We start from the raw sequence: 27,192 nt of genomic DNA, 5'->3' as shown, positions 1-27,192 counted from the left end.
GCCTTGGCCACATGTATTCCCCATGTATGTGCCTTACTGTTACAGTTGTACTTAAGTCTGGTTCCATATTTTTCCTTCATAGATTCTACATCTTTTTATGCCATTTAAATAATGCATTTTATGTATACATATATTGAATTTAACATATATTTTAACATGCTTAACATACATTGGATTAACTGCCATCTAGGGGAGAAGATGAGGGTTAGGAGGGGAAAATTTGGAACACAAGGTTTTGCAAGGGTTAATGTTGAAAAATGATCCATGCACATGTTTTGAAAATAAAAAGCTTTAATAAATAAATAAATAAAATATTGCATTTTATAAAAGCCAACAGAATCTACTGGCTGAATGTTAAGCAGAAGCATAATAGTGGGGCTCCATGAGTTATGTTAGAAGAAAAACCTCTAAGAACCATTGCTAGCAGAAGCCCTTCTAGGAACCTAATGTGCCAGTGTCAGTTGGGGTAAGTATACAGAGGATGCTGCATGTAAAATGGAAGAGGTTGTACAAGTTGATTTCTAATGCCCCTCCCAGGACCAACATTTTAGGACTGTATAAAATAGAAACAAACTTATTTTAAGAAGATAATTTTAATTTTAGACATCTTGAGTTTGAGTTGATGGAAAGATATCTGGGGAGAAATATACAGCAGGAAAATAATAAATGGGGGATAGAAACTAAGCTGTACAATATAGACATGATTTAGGAATCAGATATGTAGGAATGGATGAAATTACCTGGAGAGGTTACAATAGGACTGTTCCTATTGCCTCATCTTCTATTGCCTGACCCTGCCAATGAAGAAGTACCATGGATGCCTATGAAGCCTAATCAGTGGGTACTCTGCTGAAAGACACATTGACCGGAAATAAGTCTTGACTCACTTAACCATGATTCAGTTCCAACTCTTGGGTTTCTTCTAGACTTTGAAGTATAAGCTCTTAACTTAAAGGATTTGTTTCATTGTAGGATGTGTAGGAACACAGGCAAGTAAATGTCTCATGTCTCAGCAGTGATGCCAAGGAGAAATTATATCATGGTGATAGAGTGTCACAGAAACACAATGATAAGATTGAGCACTTCGCTAAATTGTTTTCTTCTCTTCCTCCTTCTTTCTTTCTTTGTTCAGGATGCTGTCATCCTTTTAGTTATATTGTTCAAGCATAAACTGCTCATCGAATAGCTAAGATGTTGCCATATTATAGCTTCTGTTCCTCTTTCCCTTTACTAAAATCTACAGATTTTAAAAGACTAGAATGTGTTATTTATGTTTCAGGAAAAGATGGGATCTTAATATGGAAAAATGGACAGTTAATTGACACTAATGAGGTTGAATACTAAATGATGAGGTTTGGGTAGCAATTTTTAGCTCAAAATGAGGTACAAGGGTACACGGCACAGGTACAAGAAAAGGTTATGGACAAAGTGGAAAATGTGAAATAAATTTGGGAGAGCAATTGAAAGATTATAGTTAGCAAGGAAAGGAGTTTTAACAATTAGAAAGGGGAAATTAAGACAACTCTGAGATATCATTACACACCTGTCAGATTGGCTAAGATGACAGGAACAAATAATGATGAATGTTGGAGGGGCTGTGGGAAAACTGGGACACTGATGCATTGTTGGTGGAGTTGTGAAAGAATCCGGCCATTCTGGAGAGCAATCTGGAACTATGCCCAAAAAGTTCTCAAACTGTGCATACCCTTTGATCCAGCAGTGCTACTCCTGGGCTTATATCCCAAGGAAATACTAAAGAGGGGAAAGGGACCTGTATGTGCCAAAATGTTTGTAGCAGCTCTTTTCGTAGTGGTTAGAAACTGGAAGTTGAATGGATGCCCATCAATTGGAGAATGGTTGGGTAAATTGTGGTATATGAAGGTTATGGAATATTATTGCTCTGTAAGAAATGACCAGCAGGAGGAATACAGAGAGGCCTGGAGAGACTTATATCAACTGAGGCTGAGTGAAATGAGCAGAACCAGAAGATCACTGTACACTTCAACAACAATACTGTATGAGGATGTATTCTGATGGAAGTGGTTTCTTCAACATGGAGAAGAGCTGATCCAATTCCAATTGATCAATGATGGACAGAATCAGCTATACCCAGAAAAGGAACACTGGGAAATGAGTGAAACTGTGAGCATTTTTTGTTTTTCTTCCCAGGTTATTTTTACCTTCCGAATACAATTCTTCCTTTGCAACAACAACAACAACAACAACAACAAAATTCGGTTCTGCACATATATATATATTGTACCTAGGAAATACTGTAAGATATTTAATATGTATGGGAATGCCTGCCATCTAGGGGAGGAGGTGGAGGGAAGGAGGGGAAAATTTGGAACAGAAGGGAGTGCAAGGGATAATGTTGTAAAAAATTACCCATGCATATGTACTGTCAAAAATGTTATAATTATAAAATTGATTAAAAAAAAAACAATTAGCAAGGGGAAAGACAAGCTCCTTAGCAGGAAAGGTAAAGGGATTACACTATTGATTGGTGGGCTAGTCCCAAAAAGGGATTCTGCAAAGATGGTGTTGGCCAGGGACAGATTTAACGGGGAAATTTAACGCTGAGGGTTTGACACCATATTTTGGCTTTCTGGTTGACTTCCCCAGGGGTGAGGCTGCAAGGCTGAGCTGATCCCATCAGTGCCCTTCCCTGCTTGACTAGGGAAAGTATTATTTTATCAGTACTTAAGGCTTTCTCTGCCAATCTTGTCTAGTTACTCAGGGCTTCATTAATATTATGAAAATCACTTTCTGATGGTATCTGCCTGCTCATGGTGAATAAGGAGGAATAGTAAGGAATGAACTATTGTGGATGGGATAAAGCCACAGGATAGGTTTTTTTTTTCCTTTTTTTTTTTTTTTTTTTTTTTTGTCTATCCCAGTTTAACTTTATTTTAGAATTTTTGTACATGACACACACATTCAAATATTATTGCCTCTACAAGTAGGGGTTTGTGGGAGGCTGTATGACACTAGTATATTATAGAATAAACTATTTGGTTCCGATTCTACTTACTGGGTGGCATTCCCTTGTATTTCTTCATCAGTAAATTTAATTCCCCCCTCTAAAGTCCTCCGGTATCTTTTCCTAGTGTAAAGGTATACACCTGGGTTAAAGCCCGGCCTTAAAATTTTGGGGAAAGATGGGCCGAGCAGCTGTCGGTGTGCTAGATGTTGGAGGACCGGGGTAACTTTTGGTCAGAGCCGGTAATTCTTTTTGGCCATAGCACTTAGGGTCTCTAATTTCCCGGTTCCTCTTCGGCGCTGTACGCATTCTGACCCCACACCACGCAGAACCACACGGGGCCTGTGCTCTCCCGCTCTTTAGCACTCCGAGAAGGGAGAGCACGGAGCTGGTTTCGGGTCCTGTTCGAGATTTTTTTTAATCACTGTTACTTTTTTACTCCTAAGTAACCAGTCCGCGCTCCCAGCTCTTTAGTCAGAGACGCTATCCCGGGGCGAGTCTGGCGCCCCTTCAGGGAGGAGGGCACATTGCAAGGGTTCCCTTAGGATGCGCTCTTTTCCTTTAAAGCCAAGTCTTGGAAAGGGGCGGCCTGGACCGTACCATTCCGTACGGACGGGGGAAGAGTTTGGGGACCTAGGAGCGGCCTTGGTGTCTCAGAGCTGGCCTCGAGGACTAGGCCGCGCTAAGCGGACGGGAGCTTGATCTGCACGTGTTCTGAAAGTTAAGGCTCGTCTGCTCTTATCCTTCGGCAGCTCCCCACGTCTTCACCCCCCACCCCCAGCATCCCGTCGTCCCGTCCCGGGGAGGAAGTAGTTGCCAAATCGTTCCAACTAAATTCCATCTCTATCCCGATGAGCCGCATCTATCACGACGGCGCCCTCCGGAACAAGCCAGTGCACGGCACGCGGCTGCCCGGTTCCTGGGACCCGGCTGCGTACCAGCGGTAGGGCTCCCGTCTGGGCTCGGTCGTGCGCTCGGGCTTAGCTGCTCTCCGGCACCTGGGCGCCCTGACTCCTGGGCCCGGTCACTGCGCGGGGCGGGGCCCCTTCCATCTCCTTTCTAGTCTGGAGTTGGGCCCGGGGGAAGAAGGGACTTGGGAGGAGGGGTCACTGAGGCGGAACAAATGGCTTTAATGGTTAGAGCCCCCAGACCACTCGGGTCCGTCCGGGCTAAGAACTCACTCCCAAGCGCGCTGGGATGTACCCGCCAAATGGGAAATCCGGGCGCCTCGCGCCGCCCAGGCCCCCGGCTCCCCGCCACATTTGCCGGCCCTGAAGGAACTGCGGCTGTCCGCGCGGCAGTCCGAGCGGGCGGAGCGGCGCGGGTGTCACCTCCCGTACTGAGGAGAAAGTCCCAGGTCACACAACTGGTGTCCGGGGCTGCGGTGCCCCAGGCCGGGCTCCGGGCACTGCGCCGCCTTTGCCTCTGCCCCTAGAGAACCGCGGCGGCCAGACGTCCAGTCCCAAAGCTCTTCCAGACTCGGCCCTGCAACCCTGACCGTATCCCATATTCGCCAAGCTGTTCGGGCCGTTACACAGCACTGTGTGCCAGGGAGAACCCGAGGGGCAAAAGGGCCGTTTCGGCGAGGGCGCGGCCGGACTTTGTGTCTGTTAGGAGTCGTTTTGTAAACGTTTATTAAGTGCGTACTGAGCTCAGGGCCGGAGAGCTGGATTCGAGTCCTGCAGATCCCCAGCCGGGCGCCAACCTCAGCGGGGCCTAATGGGATTCTTTTTTCCTTTATCCCCTCTGAACGTTCCTATTGCTCCATTCTTCCGATTGGAGGCGTGACCCTGGCCCTTACTTCTTTTCCCTGCGCTTCGGCCCCCATCTGACTGCTTCACATCACCAGAGTTACCCAGTGATGTTCCCAAGGTCTAAGTCCGACCACTCACTGCCCTACCCGATAACCCCAGCGGCTCCTTGTTATAGCCACCTCCTATCGTAGTTCCAAAGTTGGGTACACAGGCCTCCAGACGGACACAGCAGCTCCACAACCTTCCCGCGCTGGCCTTGGAAGTGTCCCTGGCGCTCTGCCCCAGACCAACCCCGGCTGCGAAAGCCTCTAGTGCGGAGGAGCAGAGACCATTTCTTCTCCTGTTCCTCGGCCCGGACCCACAGGTTAAATACTGACTGACTGACTAACCTCTGGGTGCCTCAGACAGTTACTAAAACGAAATTCTATCTGTGGCCTGGGCTTCCAAGGCAATAGGAAACATTCTGCCCTCAACATTTACATTCGACTGAAGCTCAGTATTTTGCTAGTAGCCATAGAGTAATATTAGGGAAATTTGTTGATTCATGATAAATATCAATTTTCTGATCTCCCCATGTGACTGCCTCGTTAATAGTGAAAATACACTACTGACAATGTCTCTGGTATGATTTGAACCCAGTTCTTCCAACTGCACACCATTAAATTGCCTCTTACTTTCACACTGCCTCGTTAATAGTGAAAATACACTACTGACAATGTCTCTGGTATGATTTGAACCCAGTTCTTCCAACTGCACACCATTAAATTGCCTCTTACTTTCACACTAAGCAGATTTCTAGCTCTGGCTCTAAAAATTCAGTTGTTTGGGGCTTTTAAAGCCCTTGCAATTTTAACTTGCTTTATTTATTTATTTGCTATTTGCTTTTTTTCCCATGCAAGATCAAATTTAAGGAAAATTTGACCCTGTATGATTTTTTTTATTCAGAACAACTCCTCCTCCCCTACTGTGTCCTTCCCCTTCTAACTAGACTTTGCGAGAAAGAGGGGAAATTTAAAGTCCGATTCTTCTTGTGCAGCAAAATAACTGTTTGGACATATATTGTATTTAACTTATACCTGTATTTATTTTGTATTTTATTTTGTATTTATACATGTATTTAACATGTATGGGGATGCCTGCCATCAGGGGAAAGAGGGGGTAAGGAGGGGAAAAGTTGGAACAAAAGGTTTTGCAATTGTCAATGCTAAAAAATTACCTATGCATAAAATTTTTGTAAAAACAAAAAAAGAGAAAAAAGTATTAAAAAAAAAAAAAAAAAGAAAGAAAGGGGAAATTTATGGCAACTAAGAGGAATTATTTAAAAGTGAAAAGTCTTGTCACTCAAGACCCTGCACTATCTTTTTGGTGTGATCCCCCTGCTTTGATTAAAGTTCATATCCGCTGTAACAGTATGAGCTCCAGTGGAACTGTTTATTCTGCTTTGCATCATTATGGCAGTGAGAAGGCTGACTTAAGTATTTAAGAGAACAGAAGAAAACAAAGCAGCACCAGGTGACCCTCCCCTATAAGCTGGGCCTGAATTATTTTCTGTTTTTGACAGATGGGGAAGCCAAATTACAGAAAAGCAAAATAACTTGCCGTACATCTCTCAGCAAGACTTAGGAGGGGAGCTCCAAAGCGATGCCCGACTCTCAGTCTAACACCCTATTAATTGCTTAATACTTCCCAAGTGCAGACCGTGCCTCCTCTACCAGCTTGTGCCAGCTTCCCACTGGGATGGTGAATGGCCTGTTAATCGCTGCCAAGATACTAAGTACTGTAACAGTATTAGCATTGTATTCTCCTGATTTTGTATGGAGTGCTGAGTTTGTACAATTTGGTCCTAGATCTTACGTGGTTAAACTAGAGAACATGTCTTTCTCAAGGAGTTTTAGTCTCATAGGGAATGTAGACAGTGTCATTGACTAAACCAGGACTCGACAGACTTGTCTCAGATCTAGGGGCTAGCCCTAAAACTTGGGAACTGTATTGTTTTAAGGGAAAAATAGATAAAAATAAAAAGTGGTAGTGGTGGTGGAGAGCCTTTACCATAATCCACTGCTTTTCTGCTTGAGATGACAACATAAAAAGATAAAGGGAAAGCAAAATCTTGTTAAAGGTGTGACCGGGAAGGAAAACTGGGGAAAGATTTTGTGGAATTTTTGTTTTTAAGCATTTGGGGTTAAGTGACTTGCAGGTCCTCCTGACTCCAGGGCTAGGGTTCTATCCACTGTGCTCCTGTCTGCCCCTGTGGAAGTTTTTAAGGTAGTTCATTTGATTCATCTTGAAGCTCTTATCGATGGAGTATGTTACAACTTTTCCTCTAGGTACTTGTTGACACCACAGTTGGGGCTGAATAATTGGCCCCCTTCTTCAGACACTCACAGTTTCTGATAGGGTCATTTTCAAACCCTAGTGGCCAGCAACCCCTCTGCCATAAATCTCCTTTTCTGGGAGTACAGAACTTAATGGAAGCCTGTGTTGGAGCTACTTGTAATCGAAGTCAAACCAGAGCTCACATTGTTCCGGGCTTTCATCAGGCAGAAGAATCTTTTCATTTTACATCATTGATACAATTAAAACATGCATGACTAAGAAGAAATGTAAGTGGGAAGAGTGCAGTACAATTCTGTAGTTTAAGGGGAACACTTTCCTCAAAATGGCAGGCACTGCCATGGTGATCAGCCGCTCCAAGTTGGTTGAGCCCTGGAATAAGCTTTTCACTATTTTACAGGCCTAAGAAGTAGGACTCCACCTTTTCCACAGGGCAGTAAAATGGAACAAACATTTACTAGCTGTCCTGTTTGCCTCAGTTTCCTCCTCTGTAGAGTGAGAAGGAAATGGAAAACAATTCTGATAATCAAGTAGAAAAGGAGAATTATGGCAGAGGGGCTACTGGCCAAGAAAACCCCGAATGGGGTCACCAAAATCAGACTTGACTATATGACTAACAACAAGCCTGTGCTCTCCCATCATTCTATCCCTTGTGTGTTTCTGTGGGATGGTTTTAAACCCCCCCCCCCCATCTATATAAAGATAATTCCCAGATCTTCATAATGACCTCCTCCCTCTCCTGAGCTCTAGTTCCCATCACCATCTGTCTGCTGGAGATTTACAAATGGACAAGTGATTGATTAGGCTCTGTCTACCTTCTTTTTTCTCCTTCCTTAGAGTCTGTTTCTCATTTGATCTAATGCCATAAGGTACATCAATTTTTTTTTTTTTTTTTACTTTAAAGCAATATATAATATCAGCTATCATATCATTTGCTTGTGAAATCTTTAGAAGAATGCATGCACTGTGTCAATAGAGAGGGTATTTTTCATTCTGTATAGTTTAAATGGTGTTTTTCCCCAAATACATGCAAAGATAGATTTCAACATTTACCTTTGCAAAACCTGTTCCAAATTTTTCCCCCTCACCAAGACAGCAAGCAATCTGATATTGCTTTAGTCCTGGGTAACAGGGGATATGGATAACATGGGTCACAGTTTGTGTTAATGTGGCTTGTGACTTAGAGTCTTAGCCTTATGCCTTATGCTTCCTTCTTAAAGATGTCTAGCTAGACTGATCTCCCTTTTCTTCTTTTTATCAGGGGAAATGGCATTCTTCTGGAGGGAGAACTGGTTGATGTCTCTCGTCATAACATCTCAGATGCCAGTGGCAAAAAGGTGAACATGTTGTATTCTTGAGTTTGGGGAGTCTGTACAACATAAACTAGAACAGCTTTGGGGAGATTCAGGCAATGTGGAACAGGGAGGTAGAGAATATAATATGCCATTTGGGGACAACATGTGATTGGGCCAATATTTATACTGAGATATTTAGAAAAGGGGGAATAAACAGTTAATAAGCACCTACTGTATGTCAGGCATTGTGCTGCATGCTTTATAAATATCTTGTTTTATTCTCACAATAAACCTACACCGTGAGGTAGGTGCTTTTACTATCTTCATTTTGTAGTTGAGAAATTGAGGCAGAAAGAAGTGAAGTTACTTGCTCAGGATCACACAGCTAGTGTCTGAGAATGGATCTGAAATAATTTAAAAATTTATATAAACTCAGGACTTCCTGACTCCAGGTGCTATAACATGCACATGCACAAATGAAGATAGATAACAGTCTCTAAGTTCCTTATATAAACTACAGGGACAGTTATTGTTGTTGATGAAAGTGGGAATTCCTTTTTTAGTAACCTACAGATTGTATATCTTTTTTCCTGGTTTTGTTCTCTGTGACTGTAATGTTGCTTTGGGTGCCCACTGAGGGGATTACACATTAACCTTGCATTCTGTAATGTTTTGCAAGTTGCAAAGCTTTTTCCTTCCAACTACCCTTTGAGGTAGGTAGTATAAATATTGTTATCTCAATTTTTTTCATGTTTCTAAAAAGAGATATTCCATTTCACCACCCCTCCAGTGTGTTAACTGGTACAATGGGTAGTGTGCTGAGCATGAAGTCAACAAAATTAGAGTACTAATATGGCTTCAGATACTAATTAGCTGTAGGATGTTGAGCAGATCACTTAAAAAAAAAAATCTCTGTTTGCCTCAGTTTCCTCATCTGTAAAATGGGCATAATAAAAGCACCTACCTCACAGAGTTGTTGTGAAGACTAAATATGATAGAGATGGTAATGTGCTTAGCCCAGGGCCTGGCAGGTGGTAAGTGCTATATAAATGTTAGCTGTTGTTATTAAGAGGAGAAAAGCATACTTCATGCTTTCAACTTTCTGGAGTCATGATTGGTCATTTCCTTAATCAGCGTTTGGAAATCAAAGCTGTTTCCCTTTATGTTGTATACTCATGGTCAAATTTATTCTTCTGATTCTATCTATCTTATGTTGTATCAGTTCATAAAAGTTTTCAGGTTTTCTGTGAATCTGTCCTTTTGATACAATAATAATCTATTACATTTATATACCACCATTTTTCTAGCTGTTGCCCAATAAACAGGCATCCATTATATTTCCAGTTCAACAATTTTAAAAGTTGCTTTTTTTTTTTTTTTTTTTTTTTTGCATGAAATATTTTTGCATTGTTACCATTTTGTCAAGGTATAATAGTTTACTATGTGGTCAGATAGGGGGTCCAGAATAATATTAGCCAACCTGTCACACAGTGAATAAATGTCTATTAAGCATATATTATATGCCAGGTTCCAGTTTTTTCTGACCCTCAGTTTGATGATCCCTCTCCTAACTGTGATTAACTGTGATTCAGTGCTGGTATTCAGTGTTGTAGTGCCTGGGAAAAGTAGGGCAGTCCCCAGGCCAGATGGCACATAAAACTTGAGGAGGCAGCCCAAGGAGAGGGTGCGTGAAGGTCATAGATTTGGGAGGTGGGAGGACCACATCCTGGGTGGGGCAAGGGACCTGTTGACAGCAGCTGTTCCACAGGTGGGAGTAAACAGTCCCCTTTCTCATGTCACTATTTGCGGCATTGTCCTGGTCACCCCCGCTTTGTTCCATGGCTGGCTCCTACTAGTCTAACACTGCTTATCTGAATTACAGCAGCAAGAGAATCAGAACTTGTAGGATCAGAGTTTCAGAGATGTAAGGGACTGTTTCCTCCTGGCTCTAATCATTAGTACAAGGTGTAGCCCAAGACAGAGAGTGGGCAGTTTCAATAGACAGAAGGTGGAAAATGTGGATGGGGGGCCCAGAAGCAGGAAGGACAAGGTGGGAAAGCCCTTTTACTTTTTCCCTGCTTGACTCCAGGAGCGTTATTACGTGCTGTACATCAGACCTGGCCGCATCCATCGCCGCAAATTCGATTGCAAGGGGAATGAGATAGAACCCAACTTCAGCAACACCAGGAAGGTGAACACAGGCTTCCTCATGTCCTCATATAGTAGGTATCTCTGGTCCTTCTACCTTATCTTCCGGAGCTTTCCTGCTCTTCCCCTCCCCCTGCTTCTGCTGGCCCCAGGTCTCTGTTCCCTTGCTTCCAGATTCCTTCACACCTTGGATGTTTTCCTCTGATAAAATGAGTTCAGACGAAAGAGCATCGGGCCTGGAGTCAGGAGGACTTGACCCTTACTAGCTCTGCTGTGGTCCCTGGGCAAGTCACTTAAGTCTGTTTGCCTCCTCATGTGGAAAAGGAATTGGAGAAAGAAATAACTAATTGCTCTGGTATCTTTGCCAAGAAAAACCCCAAATCAGGAGTTGTACATGACTAAATACACTGAAAACTTTTGCAGCCTAATATGTAACTTGGTTAAGGGAGTTCTGTAGGGTGGGAGTTACCTGCCAGTCCTCTCCTCCCAGTCCAAAGAGATAAATAAGAGGGAAAGATAAGAAAAACAGATAGATGAGTAGCAGAGAGGAGAAAATACTACCTGTCCCTTTTTTTTCTGCTCTGGGCACCATTGAGCAGGCTGGCCAATTCTGTAATATGGTCCTATATCCATGTTGGCAGGGGCAAAATGAGTTCCATTTAGAGAAAATTCTTCAGTCAGTGCTTTTCATGGGGAATAAAAGAGAAGACCAAAATTAAGTGGGGGAAATAGGTTTGTTTTTTTCTTTCCATTTCTTCTCAAAATATGAGGCAATATGGTATAGTAGATAAACAACAAGCCTCAGAGTCAGGTATTTAGGACTTTAAGTCTCTCTCAAGCATACATGGATTGTACGTGATCCTGAGGCCATCATTTAACCTCTAAGAGGCAACTCTTAAAGATTACAGAACCAATGCTGACCTGCAGTGGTAGGGAAAATTTCTTAGAAACCTCATACAGTGATGAAATCACAGATCTTTTCCCTCAAAATGTTCATGTGAATATATGTGTTTGTATGTCAGTATGTGTAAATGTGGAAGTGTATTAGTTATTTGAAGAAGGGAAAATATATTTTAAGGATGGGGGTTGACTATATTAATCCAATTAATATGGACAGCCAAGTGACAAAGTGGATAGAATGCAAGGCCTGAAGTCAGATCTGGCCTCAGACACTTACTAGCTGTGTGACCCTGGGCAGTTTATTTGTTTACCTTGGTTTTTTCATTTGTAAAATGACCTGGAGAAAGAAATGGCAAATCACTCCAGAATCTTTGCTAAGAAAATCCCAAATGGGGTGAAGAAGAGTCCTACAGGACTGAATAACAATCAAAGAAAGCCCTGCTAGTTTAGTTGAATCAATTAAAAGTGTCAACTTTTTAATCTAAAACACAAATAAACCAAAACCAAAGTATAGCTCCCACCAAAAATTCAGCAGAAGAGCATGAGAGGAATTGTGACTGAGTAGTGTAAATTGAGAGTAATAAAGTGCTTTGATCATTGGATTAAAAATAGATAATATAGAGGAAATAATTGTGACTAGCTAAGAGAAAAAAGATACACCTTTGGGTCTGGGAAAAAACAAAAACAAAAACAAGCCAATTCAATCAGGTGGAAGACCATTGTAGTTTGTGAAGGAGCCCAGCCAAGTCCTCAAGAGGGAATCATTGAGAGGAGGATGATTTATCTCCCTTTTGCTGTCTTCTACCTCTCCTCTTCCTTAGAACAGCTAGAGCTTCTGTTTCTGAGGCAGGAATAACCTGTCAATACAAGGACCATCTGATGTGATGTTAGACATGGCAGCTGATTTGCTTAGGCTCCTCACCTTTTCTGTTGTTATTGCTTCCCCTGATTTTTTTCTGGTTTTCCCTCCAAGAAGTTGAATGGGATAGGTCAGCCAATTAATCTTTAGTTCTCCTGACCCTAGCCTTCCAGGGATTTCTATTAATGATAAAAATATAGACCCAGTTGGATTAATTTTACTTTCTAACAATAAAGAATAGGGGAATGAGGAGTGTGGCTCGTTGGATTAGCATAGATATGAGCAGCAATAAACTAGACTCCATTCTAGGATTAGCCCCTGAATCATGGACTGTCCTCATAATAATGATCATAACGATGATGACTTGCTGTATGCCAGCTACTATGCTAAGCACTTTACAATGATCTCATTTGATCATCCCTTCGAGGCTAAGATGTGGTCATAATACTATATCAGGGTTAATACTAACAAATGTAAGTAACACAATGGAGAGAGACATCAAGGTTGATTGAAAAGAAAAGAAAATGAAACATACTGCTGCCTTAAGGATCCAACTTTATAATATTTCTAAGTGTTTCTAGCTTCTACTGTTAGCTTTAATCATGGAGCCTCTCATTCCTGTCTCCATGTTTCATTCACATTAAAATCTTGTCCATCCTTCATGGTTTACATCCAGTCCTAGCTCATCCAGGAAACCTTTCTACTCTAGGTCCTTCTTGATGTTATCTTTGCTTAAATTATGGCAAGCATAGTATGCAACAGACAATTTATCACTTAAGATTTTTGATATCTTGATGGGTCTATGATCTCAGTATGATTTCTAATTTCTACCCTTGTATGGATGCTGACCCAACCACACTATTTTATTTTATGAGATTCTTGCCCGTGTCTTTCTGTAAATATTCTTCCCCCCCCCAATGTATTTTATTTTTTCCAAATACATGTAAAGAAAATTTTCAGCGTTCATTTTTGTAAGCCTTTGAGTTTCAAATTTTTTCTCCCTCCCTCAGCTCATCCCTCTCCAGGACAGCAAGCACTCTGATATAGGTTATATATGTGCAATCATTTTAAACATATTTCTGGAAAGATTCCAAAAAGAATCTAATCAGTGCACTGGAGCTGCTCTTCTGATTCTTTAGCCATTTTTCTGCTATGTGACTAACCCATCTCTTGCCAGATCTGGATAACACATTCATCTTCACTTGAAAATCATCACTGATAATATTCTGCAGGCTGCTTGTGTGTCTATCCATTGGACTTTGGGATAGATTAAAAAAAAATTAATTGATAAATTTTGTTTTGACCCAAAGCACAAATAAACCAGAACCAAAGTATAGCTTCACCAAAAATTAAGCAGAATAGCACAAGAGAGGAATTGTGACTGAGTAGTGTAAACTACCACTTGCTTTTGTAATGACCATTTGTTAAAAGAGAAAAATGCTCATATCCTTTAACTCATACACAGCATTATAACACTGTCCATTGTTGTTGCCTGAATTTTGTTGCTGTTGTAGTTTATGTAGTTGTAGGGCACATGAATCGTGTCCTTTGCATCAACTTTCTGCATCATTTCATAGAAGTGTTCCCACATTTCTCTGAATTTTTCATATTTGTCATTCCAAGAATATTCCATTTCATTCATGTACTACAGTTTATTCATTTACTCTAGGCACTGGATGTACAGTTTCTTTCCAGCTTTCTGCTCTTATGAATAGTGCTTCTTTGGAAACTTGTGTAAAGATAATATCTTTCCTTGTTGTCATTGACCTTTCTGGAGTAGAATCCTCTTAATGAATAACTGGGTTGAAAGATATAAACAATTTTGTAACTTTTATTACATGATTTCCTATTGATTTTGAAAAGAGATCAATTCATGCTCCCATTTTCAGTGGATTAGCATAGCTATTTTTCCATAGGCCTGTCAGCCTTGAATATTTCAATCTTTTCCATTTTGATGTGTTCAAGGGGTCACCTGCTGTTTTTGATTCTTCTGAAATCATGGTATTCCATGATTGACTGCCATTTTGACATGATCACCATTATCATCATCATTCTAACATTTATATACCCTTATGTATATAATATATTGTATTAAGTATTTATAAATATGTCATTTGATCCTCACTACAATCCTAGGAGGTGGATGCTAATATTATCTCCATTTTGCAGGTGAGAAAAGTGAGGCAAACAGAAATTAAGTGATTTTTCCAGAGTCTAGTAAGGATACTAGTAAGGATAGCTAGGAAATGTCTGAGGCTGGATTTGAATTCTTGGGTCTTCCTGACCCCATCCCCATCACCAGAAGAATTATGTTGACTCAAGGGATGGGCTTTTGTATCACTGAGACAACTGGAATAATTGAAAATATGGTGATATCCCATGTATGTATACATACATGTATGTGTATCTATTCATAGGTATGTTTATATTTGTAAATGGATTGTAGAGTATGTGGAGGTGAGACAAGTGTAAGAAGAATGGAAAGGTGGGGAGAAACCAGCTTGTGAAAGGTTTTCCATTTTGGCTTTGGGAATGGCTCTTTGATATCAGCACCCAAAACAAGGAGCACCTGAAGTTGAGAGAGAAATGCCATGTTTGGGACTATAGCTGTATTTAGTATCAGTGGAGTCCAGCTGCCTCAAAAAATACTTTCACTGTCAGAATAGGTGTTTTCTCCTCAGACACTTGAGAATTTCTGATAGAACAGGTAAGATATAATCCCTGGGAGTTGAGAGTTTAAGATTCTAATGATTAGAAGCTGTCCAGATGTCCTGGAAAGACCTCTGAGCAGAAAACAGGATCAGGTTAGACTGTTAGGTGAGCTGGAAGAGCTTCTGTTTGCTCCTGGATTGCCCAGGAATCTCATTCTTATCCAGGAGACCCTGAGAAGCCAGAAAGATGCTTTGCCTAGGAGTGCCAGGCCTCTAATAGAATAATTGTTTGGTTTTGTGGTCAGAGGTGGAAGCCAAAGGTGACACGGACAGGCTATCACCTACGGAGCTGAAGGGATTGGTGGAAAAGCCAGAGCTGGTGGAGGTGACAAAATGCCATACTCCAGACCAAGCACTAGCCTTTTGGATTCCAGAGATGGAGATGGAGAAGATTGAATTAGAGCTAGGTGCAGAACTTCGTCTGAAAACCTGGGGTGATGGTCCTTTTATAAGTGAGTGGCAATTTCCTTTCTTTCTTTTATTTTTCCACTTGATAATTTTGTTTTTTTCCAATTACATATAAAGGTAGTTTTCAACATTTTTTTTTTTACCTATAGAAAAATATCTGTTAAACTTTTAAAATAAATTATGTGCTTTGGAAAAAAAAAAGCAGATATTAATAATGAACACATATATATATATTTATTTATTTTTTAAAAATTATAGCTTTTTATTTACAAGATATATGCATGGGTAATTATTCGACATTGATCCTTGCAAAACCTTCTGTTCCAACTTTTCCCCTCCTTCCCCCATCCCCTCCCCCAGATGGCAGGTAGACCAATACATGATAAATATGTTAAAGTATACGTTAAATACAATATATTTATACATATACATATAGTTATTTTGCTGCACAAGAAAAATCAGACTCAGAAATAAGGTAAAATTAACCTGAAAAGGAAATAAAAAATGCAAGCAGAAAAAACAGAGGGATTGGAAATGCTATGTTGTGTTTCACACTCATTTGCCAGAGTTCTTTCACTGAGTGTAGCTGGTTCTCTTCATTATTGAACAAATGGAACTGATTTGAATGAACATATATATATTTTAATATTTTAATAGTTTTTATTTACCAGATATATGCATGGCTAATTTTACAACATTGACAATTGCCAAACTTTTTGTTCTAATTTTTCCCCTCCTTGGCTCCCTCTCCCTCCCCTCCCCCCCCAAGATGGCAGGTTGACGGATACATGTTTTTTTTTTAAATTTATTTTTTATTTTATAATTATAAATTTTTTTGACAGTATATATGCATGAGTAATTTTTTTTTTATAATATTATCCCTTGTATTCATTTTTCCAAATTATCCCCTCCCTCCCTCTACTCCCTCCCCTAGATGACAGGCAATCCCATACATTTTACATGTGTTACTATATAACCTAGATACAATATATGTGGAGCAATATATGTTAAATATTTTAGAGTATAAATTAAATACAATATGTGTATACATGTCCAAACAGTTGTTTTGCTGTACAAAAAGAATCGGACTTTGAAATAGTGTACAATTAGCCTGTGAAGGAAATCCAAAATGCAGGTGGACAAAATTAGAGGGATTGGGAATTCTATGTAGTGGTTCATAATCATTTCCTAGAGTTCTTTTGCTGGGTGTAGCTGGTTCAGTATATTACTGCTCTATTGGAACTTATTTGTTCATCTCATTGTTGAAAATAGCCACATCCATCAGAATTTATCATCATATAGTATTGTTGTTGAAATATACAACGATTTCCTGGTCCTGCTCTGGATGAACATATATTTTAAGAAATCATGGGCTTTCCTATGGTGCTGACAATGAAGAGCTTTTTTAAAAAAATGTTTGGTTGTAAATTTTTTTTATCAGGCCTTTTTATTACTGACTGTTTCCAGGATGGAGTACAACAAAGAATCAGGTTTCAGAAAGAATTCCAGAATTTATTCAAAAAAAGAGTAAATCTCCACCCCCTCACCCCCCCCCCCACCCCGGCTGGGGTTAAGTGACTTGCCCAGGGTCACACAGCTAGGAAGTGTCAAGTGTCTGAGACCAGATTTGAACTCAGATTCTCCTGAATTCAAGACTGGTGCTCTATCCACTGCTCTACCTAGCTGCCCCCAAAAAGAGTAAAATTAAGGAAATAATTTTAAACTTTGATTCACATATCACAATTTGACATTCATTTTTGTAAGATTTTGAGTTCTAGATTTTTCTCCCTTGTTTTTTTTTCCCCTTCCTCTCCCCAAGACAGTAAGCAATCTGATATAGTTTGTACAAATACAATCATATTAAACATTTTTCCATATTAGTCATGTTGTGAAAGAAAAATCAGAACAAAAGGAAAAAATCATGAGAAAGAAAAAACAAAACAAAAAAAGTAAAAAATAGTATACTTTGATTTACATTCAGTTTCCATAATTCTTTCTCTGAATTTCTATCACAAGTCTGTTGCAGTTATCTTAGATCACTGTATTGCTGAGAAGGGCTAATTGGTCATCACATAATCTTGCTGTTACTGTGTACATTGTTCTGATTCTGGTTTCTTCACATCAGTTCATAAGTCTTTCCAGGCTTTTCTGAAACCAGCCTGCTCGTAATTTTTTTTCTTAAATAATAATAGCTTTTTATTTTTCAAAATACAAAGATAGTTTTCAACATTAACTTTTGCAGAACCTTGTGTTCCCAATTTTTCTCCCTTATGTTCCCAATTTTTCTCCCTCTTTTCCCCTTTGCCTCCTCCTGGGCAGCATGTAATCCAATATAGGTTAAACATGTGCAATTCTTCTAAATATATTTCCACATTTATCATGCTGTGTAAGAAAAATTAAATCAAAAGGGAAAAAGAATGAGAAAGAAAAAAACAGACAAACACAACAAAAAAGGTAAAAATACAGTGCTGTGGTCTACACTCAATCCCTACAGTCCTCTCTCTGGATACAGTTGGCTTTCTCCATTACAAGATGATCACATAATCTTGTTGTTGCTATGTACAATGTTTTCCTGGTTCTGTTTGCTTTACTCAGCATCATGATGTTCATGAACATCTCTCCAGGCCTTTCTGAAACCAGCCTGCTGGTCATTTCTTATACAACAATAATATTCTGTAACATTTTATACCATAACTGATTCAGCCATTCCCCAGTTGATGGGCATCTCAATTTCCAATTCCTTAACACCACCAAAAGAGCAGCTATAAATATTTTTACACAATTTTTACACAGATATTTACACAATATCTTTCCCCTTGTAATTCCTTTTTTCAAAGCCTCCTTAGCTTACCAATTTTCTCTCTGCTCATGTCTCCTTGGTTATATGAATGGAGGTGCTCTCATGGGCCTTACTTCTTAGGTTACTCCATCTTTCCTTAGTATTCATGAGAATTCATCAGATTTTTTTCCGTGCATAGGTAATTTCACTGTGGGACATATGTATGTGTGTGTATATATGGGACAAATCCCTTGGGAATTCTTAATTCCCAGTAGGTTCTTACAGGCTCCTTTTGGGTGAGGGGTGACATAATATTATGGGATTTTTGTCATGGATCTAAGAACCACCATCAGGTATCCAAGTTGGTAAATGTGTGCTGAACATACCCTTGGTAGTAAGTTGTGGGCTTGGGGGCCTGCTTGACTCTATTTTGATAGTCATTATAATGCTCTTCTTTTTTAGGTTCTCTAGCAAAATTTGAGGCTGGAACAGTGACCAAGTGTAATTTTGCTGGTGATGAGCAGACAGGAGCATCCTGGACAGATAATATCATGGCACAGAAATCCTCAGAAGGAGTAGCCTCAGAACTCCGAGGCCAAGGAGATGGTGCCGAAGATGAAGAGTGGGTACGTTGGGAGTGACTTGAGGTAGTCTTAAAATTGAGGGTGAGAAATGGCACCAGGAGACAGGAGGAATGCTATCCATTTAAATCCCAACTTTTTTAGCTCTTCAGGCAGTTTTGGAGAGAGTTAGCAATAGACAGAATCCACACTGAATTTAACAAACTATTAATCCCATCATGATGTACAAAGCATCTCTAATTTCTTCCGGGGAGAGCAAGATTGGTGAATAGAGAACTTTCCTCATTTTCAGTTTGCATTGTAGTTACAGTGTTGATCACTCTGTGGTGATCCCTACCAGGAGAGGCAATGTCTGATAGTGGATAGAGGGCAGTTTTTGCAGTCAGAATGGCTAGGGCTTGGGTTTTGTGACTCTGGACAAGTCCCATGACTTGTTAGTAGCTTGACTAATTTTTTAGACTACAAGTTGCACAACAGTGTTGATCTTTAATGGTGGAAAGACTTATCGGGAACCCTCTGCACCAAAGAAATTAATACAGACACATAGTCTTGCTAGTATATGCAACTCATTGAATAATGTGATGAACAACTCTGCATCAGCTTTTTATAGAGGAAACCAAAACAAGAACCCTTAAATACCAGGTGCTACTCTAACATCTTTGGTTGGTCCTCTTTTCTCCCTCCTCTCAATTCCACAGCTTACCCAGAGCCCATAGATTTGGAAGTAGAACCAGAGTTTGCAAATTTTATATATCTATCTGATATCTGATATAAAGATATTTATCAGATATTTTCTTATTCTTGAAAGTTTGTTTGTTGCATGTTGTTTAATTGGTTAGTCAGGCAAAAAAGCAAGCATTTATTAGACATCCATTAAAAGTTAGGCTATATTAGATTTATATATGTTTTTATTATGTTTAACATATATTAGATTACTTGCCATCTAGGAGAGGGAGTGGGGGGAAGAGAGGGAAATTGGAACACAAGGTTTTGCAAGGGTCAATTGTAAAAAATTATACTTGCATATGTTTTGAAAATGAAAATTAAAAAAAAATAGTCATGGAGCTGTTAGGTGTCACAGTGGATAGAGCATCAACCCTGAAGTCAGGAGATCTTGAGTTCAAATCTGGCCTCAGACATTTAACACTTCTAGCTATGTGACCCTGGGTAAGTCACTTAACCCCAAATGCTTCAGCAAAAACAAAACAAAACAAAAATAGTTAGGCAATCTGCTAAGTGCTAGGGTTTAGATGAGTAGCAATAACAAGAAAAACTGACTAAAATATTTTACAGAATCATAGATGCTATGATTTGGAAGGGACATGAGAGATCACTCCACCTCTTACAAGGACCCCCCCCCCCCTTAATTCTTACAACAAAAAAGGTCATGTTATGCTTTGATCCACCTTCAGTCTCCTTAGTTCTCTTTCTGGATGTCAGTGGCTCTTATCTATTGTCTTGTCTATTGGAATTGCCTTGAATCACCTCTTTGTTGAAAAGAGCCAAGTAACTGTTGTTTATCTTGTATGTGGCTTGCTTTGCATATATTTGTATGTTGTCTTCCCTATGAGATTGTAAACTCCTTGAAGGCAGAGACTAGCTTTTACCTCTTTTTTGCCTCATGTACTTAATTTAGCACACTGGCTGGCACATGATTGATGGGGAATAAATGTTTATTGAATTGAATCTGTTTGAACCTTGTCTAGGGAGGAATGGCTGCCATTCTCCTTCCTTTCCCAGGAAGCTCTAATAAGCATCTTCAATGATGAGGTCACTGGCCCTCTCTTGACACATCTTTCACTCAGTCCCAACCTTTATCGATCAAGGTGGCAAATACAGAATCCCATAACAGAAGGGAAAACATTCCCTCAAGTGAACTGGGCAATTCTAACTAGGCTGAAGTCTCTGTGTTTAATAACAATGGTAATTACCCAATAAGCAGTTCTACTCCTCCCCCCTTTTTATTAATTTTTTTCCCCTGAGGCAATTGGAGTTAAGTGACTTGCCCAGAGTCCCATAGCTAGGAAGTGTTAAGTATCTGAGGTCAGATTTGAACTCAGGTCCTTCTGACTTCAGGGCTGGTATTCTATTCACTGTGCCACCCAGCTGCCCCCCCCCCTTTTAGTATATATTGTAGTAGTTATATAGAAATAGACAAGTACAGAATAAAGAGAGAAGGGATGTAGAGTGGTGGGGCAGATAGATGGCTTAGTGGAGTCAGGGAGATCTGAATTCAAATCCAACCTCAGATACTTATTCTTTTGTGACTCTTAATGTCTCTTTGCCTCAGTTTCCCCATCTATTTTTTTTTTTTTTTTTTTTTTTTAATGAGGCAATTGGGGTTAAGTGATTTGCCTAGGTCAAGGATCACCCATCTAGGAAGCATTAAGTGTCTGAAGCTGTTTGAATTCAGGTCCTTCTGACTTCAGGGCCGGTGCTCTATCTACTGGACCATCTAGGTGCCCTGAGATACTTCATCTGTAAAATGAGGATAATGATGATAATATCTTCTTTAGGATTGCTGTGAGGATCAAATGAGATAATAATTACAAAGTGCTTAGCACAATGTCTGTCATATAGTAGGTGCTATATAAATGTTAGCTACTGTTATTTGTTATATTATATAATATTATTATTTTGTATTTTATATTACAGACATAATTTATTATATTATTAATAAATATTATTTATTATTATCATTTTTCCATTTTGTGGAAAGTTAAACAACTTTCCCAGAATATATTTCTTCTCATCAGATTGCCCTGGAAATTCTTCTGACTACATTATAGAATTTATTTTTTTTTTACCAATTTGAGAATTTTAAATAATGTTCTCTGTTAAAAAAATTTTTTTTTTTTTTAAATGTTTCTCCAGGATGACTGAAAATAGCAGGAAAGGAGCATCTCCATGGTGGCCGCTCTCAAGATGCAGCTTCTTTTGAATATCTTCACTCTAATTTCATATTTGATGCTTAGAAAGGAAAGATGTCATCACCATCACTTAGCCAGAGTTGGAATATACTTCAGACCGGCCCTTCAGACTGGCTCATCTCTGCTAACATCCCATTGTGGCTCCTGAAGGACCTAGACTCAAGACCTGTTCTTGGAATTTTCCCATGTTTAGATCTTATCCAGGAAAAGGGCTCCATTTCCTCATTTGGGTGATTTAAAAACCTTCTTGGGATGTAACCTTTGAAATGAATTGGAATTATATATAACTACACTTAGAGGAAAGAAAAGTGATTCACTCAGCTGAGTCAGTGGCTCATAGAAAGAAGTTGGTGAATTCCCTGTTGATCATTTTGGTTTTAACTTCTTGCATGAGCTTCTGAAAAACTGAAATGGGATATCAGTTCTTCTGTCCCTTTTTGTGTCCCTTCCTTATGGCCTTGAACAGATTCATATACTCTTTCACAGCTCCACCCCCTTTTTAACCTGTCTTGGCATTGGAGCCATATTTCAATCTTCATCTGATTCCAAGAAGTCTTGGATTGACCAGCACTAATTGAGTAATTGATTGGAAGAAACAAAGGGGTGGAGTTGTACACCTCTGCTGATGTATCTAATTGTTCTATTACTCTAAAACTAATCCTACCAGTCTAGGATGTTTTGTTTTTTAATGTAATTTATACCTTTTATACCAGCTAATTTTATCAGTAGTTTTTGTCAATTATTAAATTTCTGGAGGTAGAAGAACATAAAACAACTTTGATTTAAATGTGTGATTCCTAGTTTGAATCTGGTCAGCAAATTTTCATTAAGTGCTTCTGTGTGCCAAGAACTTTATTATTAATCTTTCCAAATTTCAGGATGCTCTTCATTGAAAGTTATTTCTAAGCATTGGTAATATGCAAGGAAAAACAGAATCTGAACTAGGTTGAAATCTACTCTTCCTGAAAAAGGAATGGGTCCAGGTGGGGCCTTGGAGACCTCTCTGACTTAACCTCTAAACTGAACAATCTGAGAATACCAGGCAGTCAGCAAGCATTTATTGAATACCACTTTGTGTGTTAGGCGTTATATTAGGTAGAAAGATAAAAGGACAAACTTTGGGATTGCTGGTGAGTCCGTGATCCTTCCCTAGATTGGATTGGATGCTAACTGACCTTTTATTTCATAGCTTGGTTCTGTCAGTAAGCATTTATTAAGCACTTACTATATGTCAGGAACTGTGTTAAGTACTGGCAGTACAAAGAAAGGCAAGTCCTAAAGGAAAAGAGTTTTAAAATAATGTATCTTGAAGATTTCCTGGTCATTATCATTTGTCAGATGGACACTTAGAAAACTTCTAGTTGCTCATGAAGGAAGCCTATTTTTCCATATTCCAGGGACCTTGAAATAGCATCACTGGTGGATTAAACCTTCTAATATTATTTTCTTCCAGAGGGGAAGGAAATAAACATTATAAAGTTCCTGCTATGTGTCAAACACTGTGCTGAGTATTTTATAATTATCATGTTTGATCCTTACAACAACCCTGTAAGCTTGGTGCTGTTAATATCCTCATTTAACAGTTGAAGAAACTGAGGCAAACAGGTGACTAGCCCAGTGTCACAAAGCTAGTGTCTGAAGCTGAGTCTTCCTGATTGCAGGTTCCCACTTTAGTGCCCTATCCATAGCCTAAAAGATGTGTTTTTTATTGATTTGTTTTTATGTCACTTTGATTTCTAAATCTCTCTCCCAGGGAGCAATTCTTTTTTTTTTTTTTTAACTTAACTGGGGTTAAGTGACTTGTCCAGGCTCACACAGCTAGGAAGTGTTAAGTGTCTGAGACTAGATTTGAACTCGGGTCCTCCTGATTTCAAGGCTGGTACTCTATCCACTGCTCCACCTAGCTGCCTCCCTTTTTTTTTTTTTTTTTTTTGTGTGAATATCATTTTCTTGTTGCACAATAAACATTAGAATCCGAAGGTATATGCAACCTGGGCAGACAGATATTAGTGCTAACAATTTACATTCCCCTCCCAGTCTGCCTCCCTTTTAAAAAAAAATTTAATTATAGTTTTTATTTACAAGATATATGTATGGGTAATTTTATAGCATTGACAATTGCCAAACCTTTTGTTCCGATTTTTCCCCTCCTTTCCTCCCCCCCCCCATGGCAAGTTGACCAATACATGTTAAATATGGTAAAGTATAAATTAAATACAATATATGTATACTTGTCCAAACAGTTTTTTTGCTGTACAAAAAGAATCGGACTTTGAAATAGTGTACAATTAGCCTGTGAAGGAAATCAAAAATGCAGCAAAAATAGAAGGATTGGGAATTCTATGTAGTGGTTCATAATCATCATCATCTCCCAAAGTTCTTTCACTGGGTGTAGCTGGTTCTGTTCATCACTGGGAGCAATTCTTTGTAACAAAGATTAGGAAAGAAAATAGAAGTAGAGGAACAAAAGTAACAAGTTTGCTATGTCTCACAGTGTATGCAATATTCTGTACAAAATGCAAAAACATGCATTTTATTCTTATGAATTCTTATGAAACTTGTGTACAATAGATGAAAGAAATTTATAAAAATTCTATAGGGTTAGGGTTAAAGGGTAGTTAGAAACTATCCTCACATTATGATAGTTAGATACCCTACCTATCTTTGAGGAGGGCCTGATTGGGCTTTGAGTATAAATAAACTGCCTTACAAGGCCTCTAGACTGGTGGAATCATGCATGAAGATGAGGGTCATAAAATTAGAACTGTTAACTTTCACTTTTACAGATGAGGAAACTGAGGTCCAGAGTGATTGACTAATTTGCCTAAGGTCAGACCGCTAGGGCCTACCTGAGGTGTGATTTGAGTGGAGATTTTATGTGCTCTCAAGTCCAGTATGCTCTATACACCACTTGGTTTTGATACTGATTAAATAGGTGCCTTTAAGTAATTTAATTCCTTGCTGTACTTTCTCACAAGATTATTTTGTGGATAAACTTTTGAGAGCAAAGAGTACATTATATTATAATAATAGATAGCATTTAGTAATATTAACCATGTACCAGTAACATTTATCTCATGTGATCCTCACAATAACCCTGAAGGTGCTATTATTATCCCCATTTTATAGATAAGAAACTGAGGCATGTAGAGGTTAAGTGAAGCTGACTTTGACCTCAGGTCCTTTTAACCACCTCCCCTACATTCTATCTACTGCAATGACATAATAACTAGCATTATAGTTATTAATGTAATAATAACTTGCATTTATATAGCAGCTACTATGTGCTAGATTATGTGCTGAGCAATTTATAAGTATGGTATCTCATTCAATCCTTACAACTGTAGGAGAGAAACTGAAGCAAAAGTAGAGTCCCTTGCAAGAGGGCCTGAAGTTGGATTTGAACTCAGGACAGCCTCCAGCTCCTGCACAAAGCCAGGATCTATCATTTATCCCTCAGGCCCAATCTTCCTGTTTATTTGGGACAGGGAAGGGAGATAACCGGACCAGGAAGAATAATGGTCTGCATCAGTATGGGGAGCCATTTATATACACACACACATATATAACATGGCTTCCCCCCATTAAATGTTTGTTTATTCATTTTCACGTGTGCATGTGTGAGATATATATATCTATATATCATACATAGATATAGGTCATACACACACGGCTTTCCCCCCCCCCCCCCAAATTTTTATTTATTATTCTGATGTTGTAAAGGTCAGTGATGGGCTCCCAGGATTACAAAAGAACTGGTGGGAAAATTGAGTCCCAGGCAAGAAGGACACCCTAAGGAGACGGGTCTCAAGCACCACCTCTAGGTTTCCGAGGGGACATTATTGGCAGGGGGACAGGCCGGAAGTAGGCGTCAGTCCTGGCGGAAGGAGCTGGAAGCGGTGCCTGAGAGTCGGTGACGGCGTCGGCCCCCGGAAAGATGATCCAGGCGATTCTGGTGTTTAACAACCACGGGAAGCCGCGGCTTGTCCGCTTCTACCAGCGCTTCGTGAGTGCCACCCTCTTCGCGCTGCAGCAGGACCTCCTCCTACGCCTTGCCACTCGACCTTTGACCCTTTCCGCCGGGCGCGAATGTGCAGCGGCCCGGGCGTGTACACCTGCCGTCTGCGTCCTCGTGTGATCCTGAAAGGCAGCGGTGGGACGGAAACGGGGCAGGGTTTGGAGTCTTATATTCCCGGAATAGTGAGATTATCTTGGCCTCAGTCCCCCTCCCGAGGCGGAAACTGAGGCCGGTAGAGAGACGCGCTGGCGGGCATTAGCTGAGTCAGGATTCGAACGCAGGGCACTTAATGGCCGGAGTTCAGGTTTCACCCCGACGCTATCAGGGCAGCCTTGGACTGGAAACTTCGCCTTTCGAATCCCTCAGTTTCCTTTTCTGTAAAAAATAGGCATGGGGGGGACGGGATTGGACGTAATGGAGGATAAAAATCCTTTCAGGTTTTCAGCGGGCATCGATGCCATAGACCGCAGCCACCAGTATTACAAGTTGCCGGGGCCTCTCGGCTAATCCCGGCTGGCGGAGGTTGGCACGCTTTTGTTTGCTTGTTCCCCCTTCCATTAGGCCCGGCATTGCCGTTTGGCCCCCCTCCCCCCCACTTTTTTTTAGTCTCCAGCGTTTAACTCTGCTGTGCTTAATACGTGTGCATTGAGTTGAATCGGAGCCGGCTAACCGACGGCCCGGCCGCGGGTTCCTTATTTCTGGTCTGTCCTAGACCCCTCAGGTCCCGCGCTTTCACCTTGTTAGTCAGTGACCCTTCGCCCTGCCCTGTTAGATGCCCACCTGCATTACCCTGATTAGCCATCATTGGAGAAAAATAAGGAAGGGGGATGAAGGTGTTTCCAAGGGATAAAGGTGCTCTGGGCCGAACACTGCCTCCTGGGCGCGCCTTCCACAGGTCCCGACCTAGACGCAGAGCTCAGAGCCAAAGAATTTAGTCCCTAGTCGGGGCTCTGCTCTTCCTACTGATGTGAGCCGGCAAGTCCGTCCGGTTTCCTTATCTGGAAAAGGAGGACCTTAGGGTAACGATGGCTAGTTTCCCCCAAATCAATTACATGGCTCACCACCAGGAGAACCCCTTAGGGACGCTCCTTCTGGTGGCGCATGGGCGTCCGGAGAACGTGCTCCAAGTCCTTTCTCTGACACAGCTGTCTAAAGTTATGCGGGAGCCATTTAACGAACATGTAACATTGGGCCATACGGTAATCCTCGGCTCAGGGCTGTGATGGAAACTATAACTGCGCAAATGTGGGCCATAAACGTCAGCAATTGTCCAGTTATTTTTATTGATTTGAAATGCTTTCCTACCCGAATCTTTGCCATTATCATTACTAAAATTTCGCTCTTAGATCCTTTCCAAAGATCCTTCGAACCGCTTTCCATTGCCTCACACTTAGGGATGGGTCCCAGAATCCGTCTTCCAGAGAGGCAGAGAAGAGAGTCTTTTGAGAATTTGATTTGCCTATTTAATTCCACATGTATTAAGTATTTGCCA

At 40.4% G+C, this 27,192-nt stretch overlaps 2 protein-coding genes and 1 long non-coding RNA gene across 3 annotated transcripts in view; 2 read left to right on the top strand and 1 right to left on the bottom strand.

The window, feature by feature from the left end:
* The first annotated feature begins 3,651 nt into the window (after nucleotides 1-3,651).
* On the top strand, nucleotides 3,652-23,178 carry ARPIN (actin related protein 2/3 complex inhibitor). Its single transcript, XM_074295154.1, has 6 exons — nucleotides 3,652-3,926; nucleotides 8,333-8,408; nucleotides 10,456-10,588; nucleotides 15,230-15,436; nucleotides 18,634-18,797; nucleotides 21,627-23,178. Exons 1-6 carry the CDS (start codon nucleotides 3,835-3,837, stop codon nucleotides 21,633-21,635), a joined length of 681 nt encoding a protein of 226 aa, XP_074151255.1. The 5' UTR covers nucleotides 3,652-3,834; the 3' UTR covers nucleotides 21,636-23,178.
* A 264-nt stretch (nucleotides 23,179-23,442) lies between these two features.
* LOC141558248 (uncharacterized) lies at nucleotides 23,443-23,811 on the bottom strand. The gene is made up of 2 exons (XR_012487019.1): nucleotides 23,725-23,811; nucleotides 23,443-23,590 (listed from the first exon to the last, which is right to left on the bottom strand). It is a non-coding gene; the product is annotated as an uncharacterized LOC141558248 (long non-coding RNA).
* Nucleotides 23,812-25,537: 1,726 nt separating this feature from the next.
* Nucleotides 25,538-27,192, top strand: part of AP3S2 (adaptor related protein complex 3 subunit sigma 2) — a 46,170-nt gene continuing 44,515 nt past the window's right edge. Inside the window, exon 1 of the mRNA XM_074295156.1 lies at nucleotides 25,538-25,688. Coding sequence (XP_074151257.1) covers nucleotides 25,620-25,688 — 69 coding nt within the window. The 5' untranslated portion in view covers nucleotides 25,538-25,619. The remainder of the gene's footprint in view (nucleotides 25,689-27,192) is intronic.

The sequence above is a fragment of the Sminthopsis crassicaudata genome, chromosome 2 (genome assembly GCF_048593235.1).
Source record: "Sminthopsis crassicaudata isolate SCR6 chromosome 2, ASM4859323v1, whole genome shotgun sequence".
NCBI lineage: Eukaryota > Metazoa > Chordata > Mammalia > Dasyuromorphia > Dasyuridae > Sminthopsis > Sminthopsis crassicaudata.
This window is presented reverse-complemented; position numbering and strand designations above follow the sequence as displayed.

What these genes read in the sequence shown, in the direction of transcription:
- ARPIN (XM_074295154.1), top strand. Translation starts at nt 3,835, where the DNA reads ATGAGCCGCATCTATCACGACGGCGCCCTCCGGAACAAGCCAGTGCAC. An exon ending in GACCCGGCTGCGTACCAGCG is followed by an intron (nt 3,927 to 8,332) that starts GTAGGGCTCCCG and finishes TCTTTTTATCAG; the next exon opens with GGGAAATGGCATTCTTCTGG. An exon ending in CAGATGCCAGTGGCAAAAAG is followed by an intron (nt 8,409 to 10,455) that starts GTGAACATGTTG and finishes GCTTGACTCCAG; the next exon opens with GAGCGTTATTACGTGCTGTA.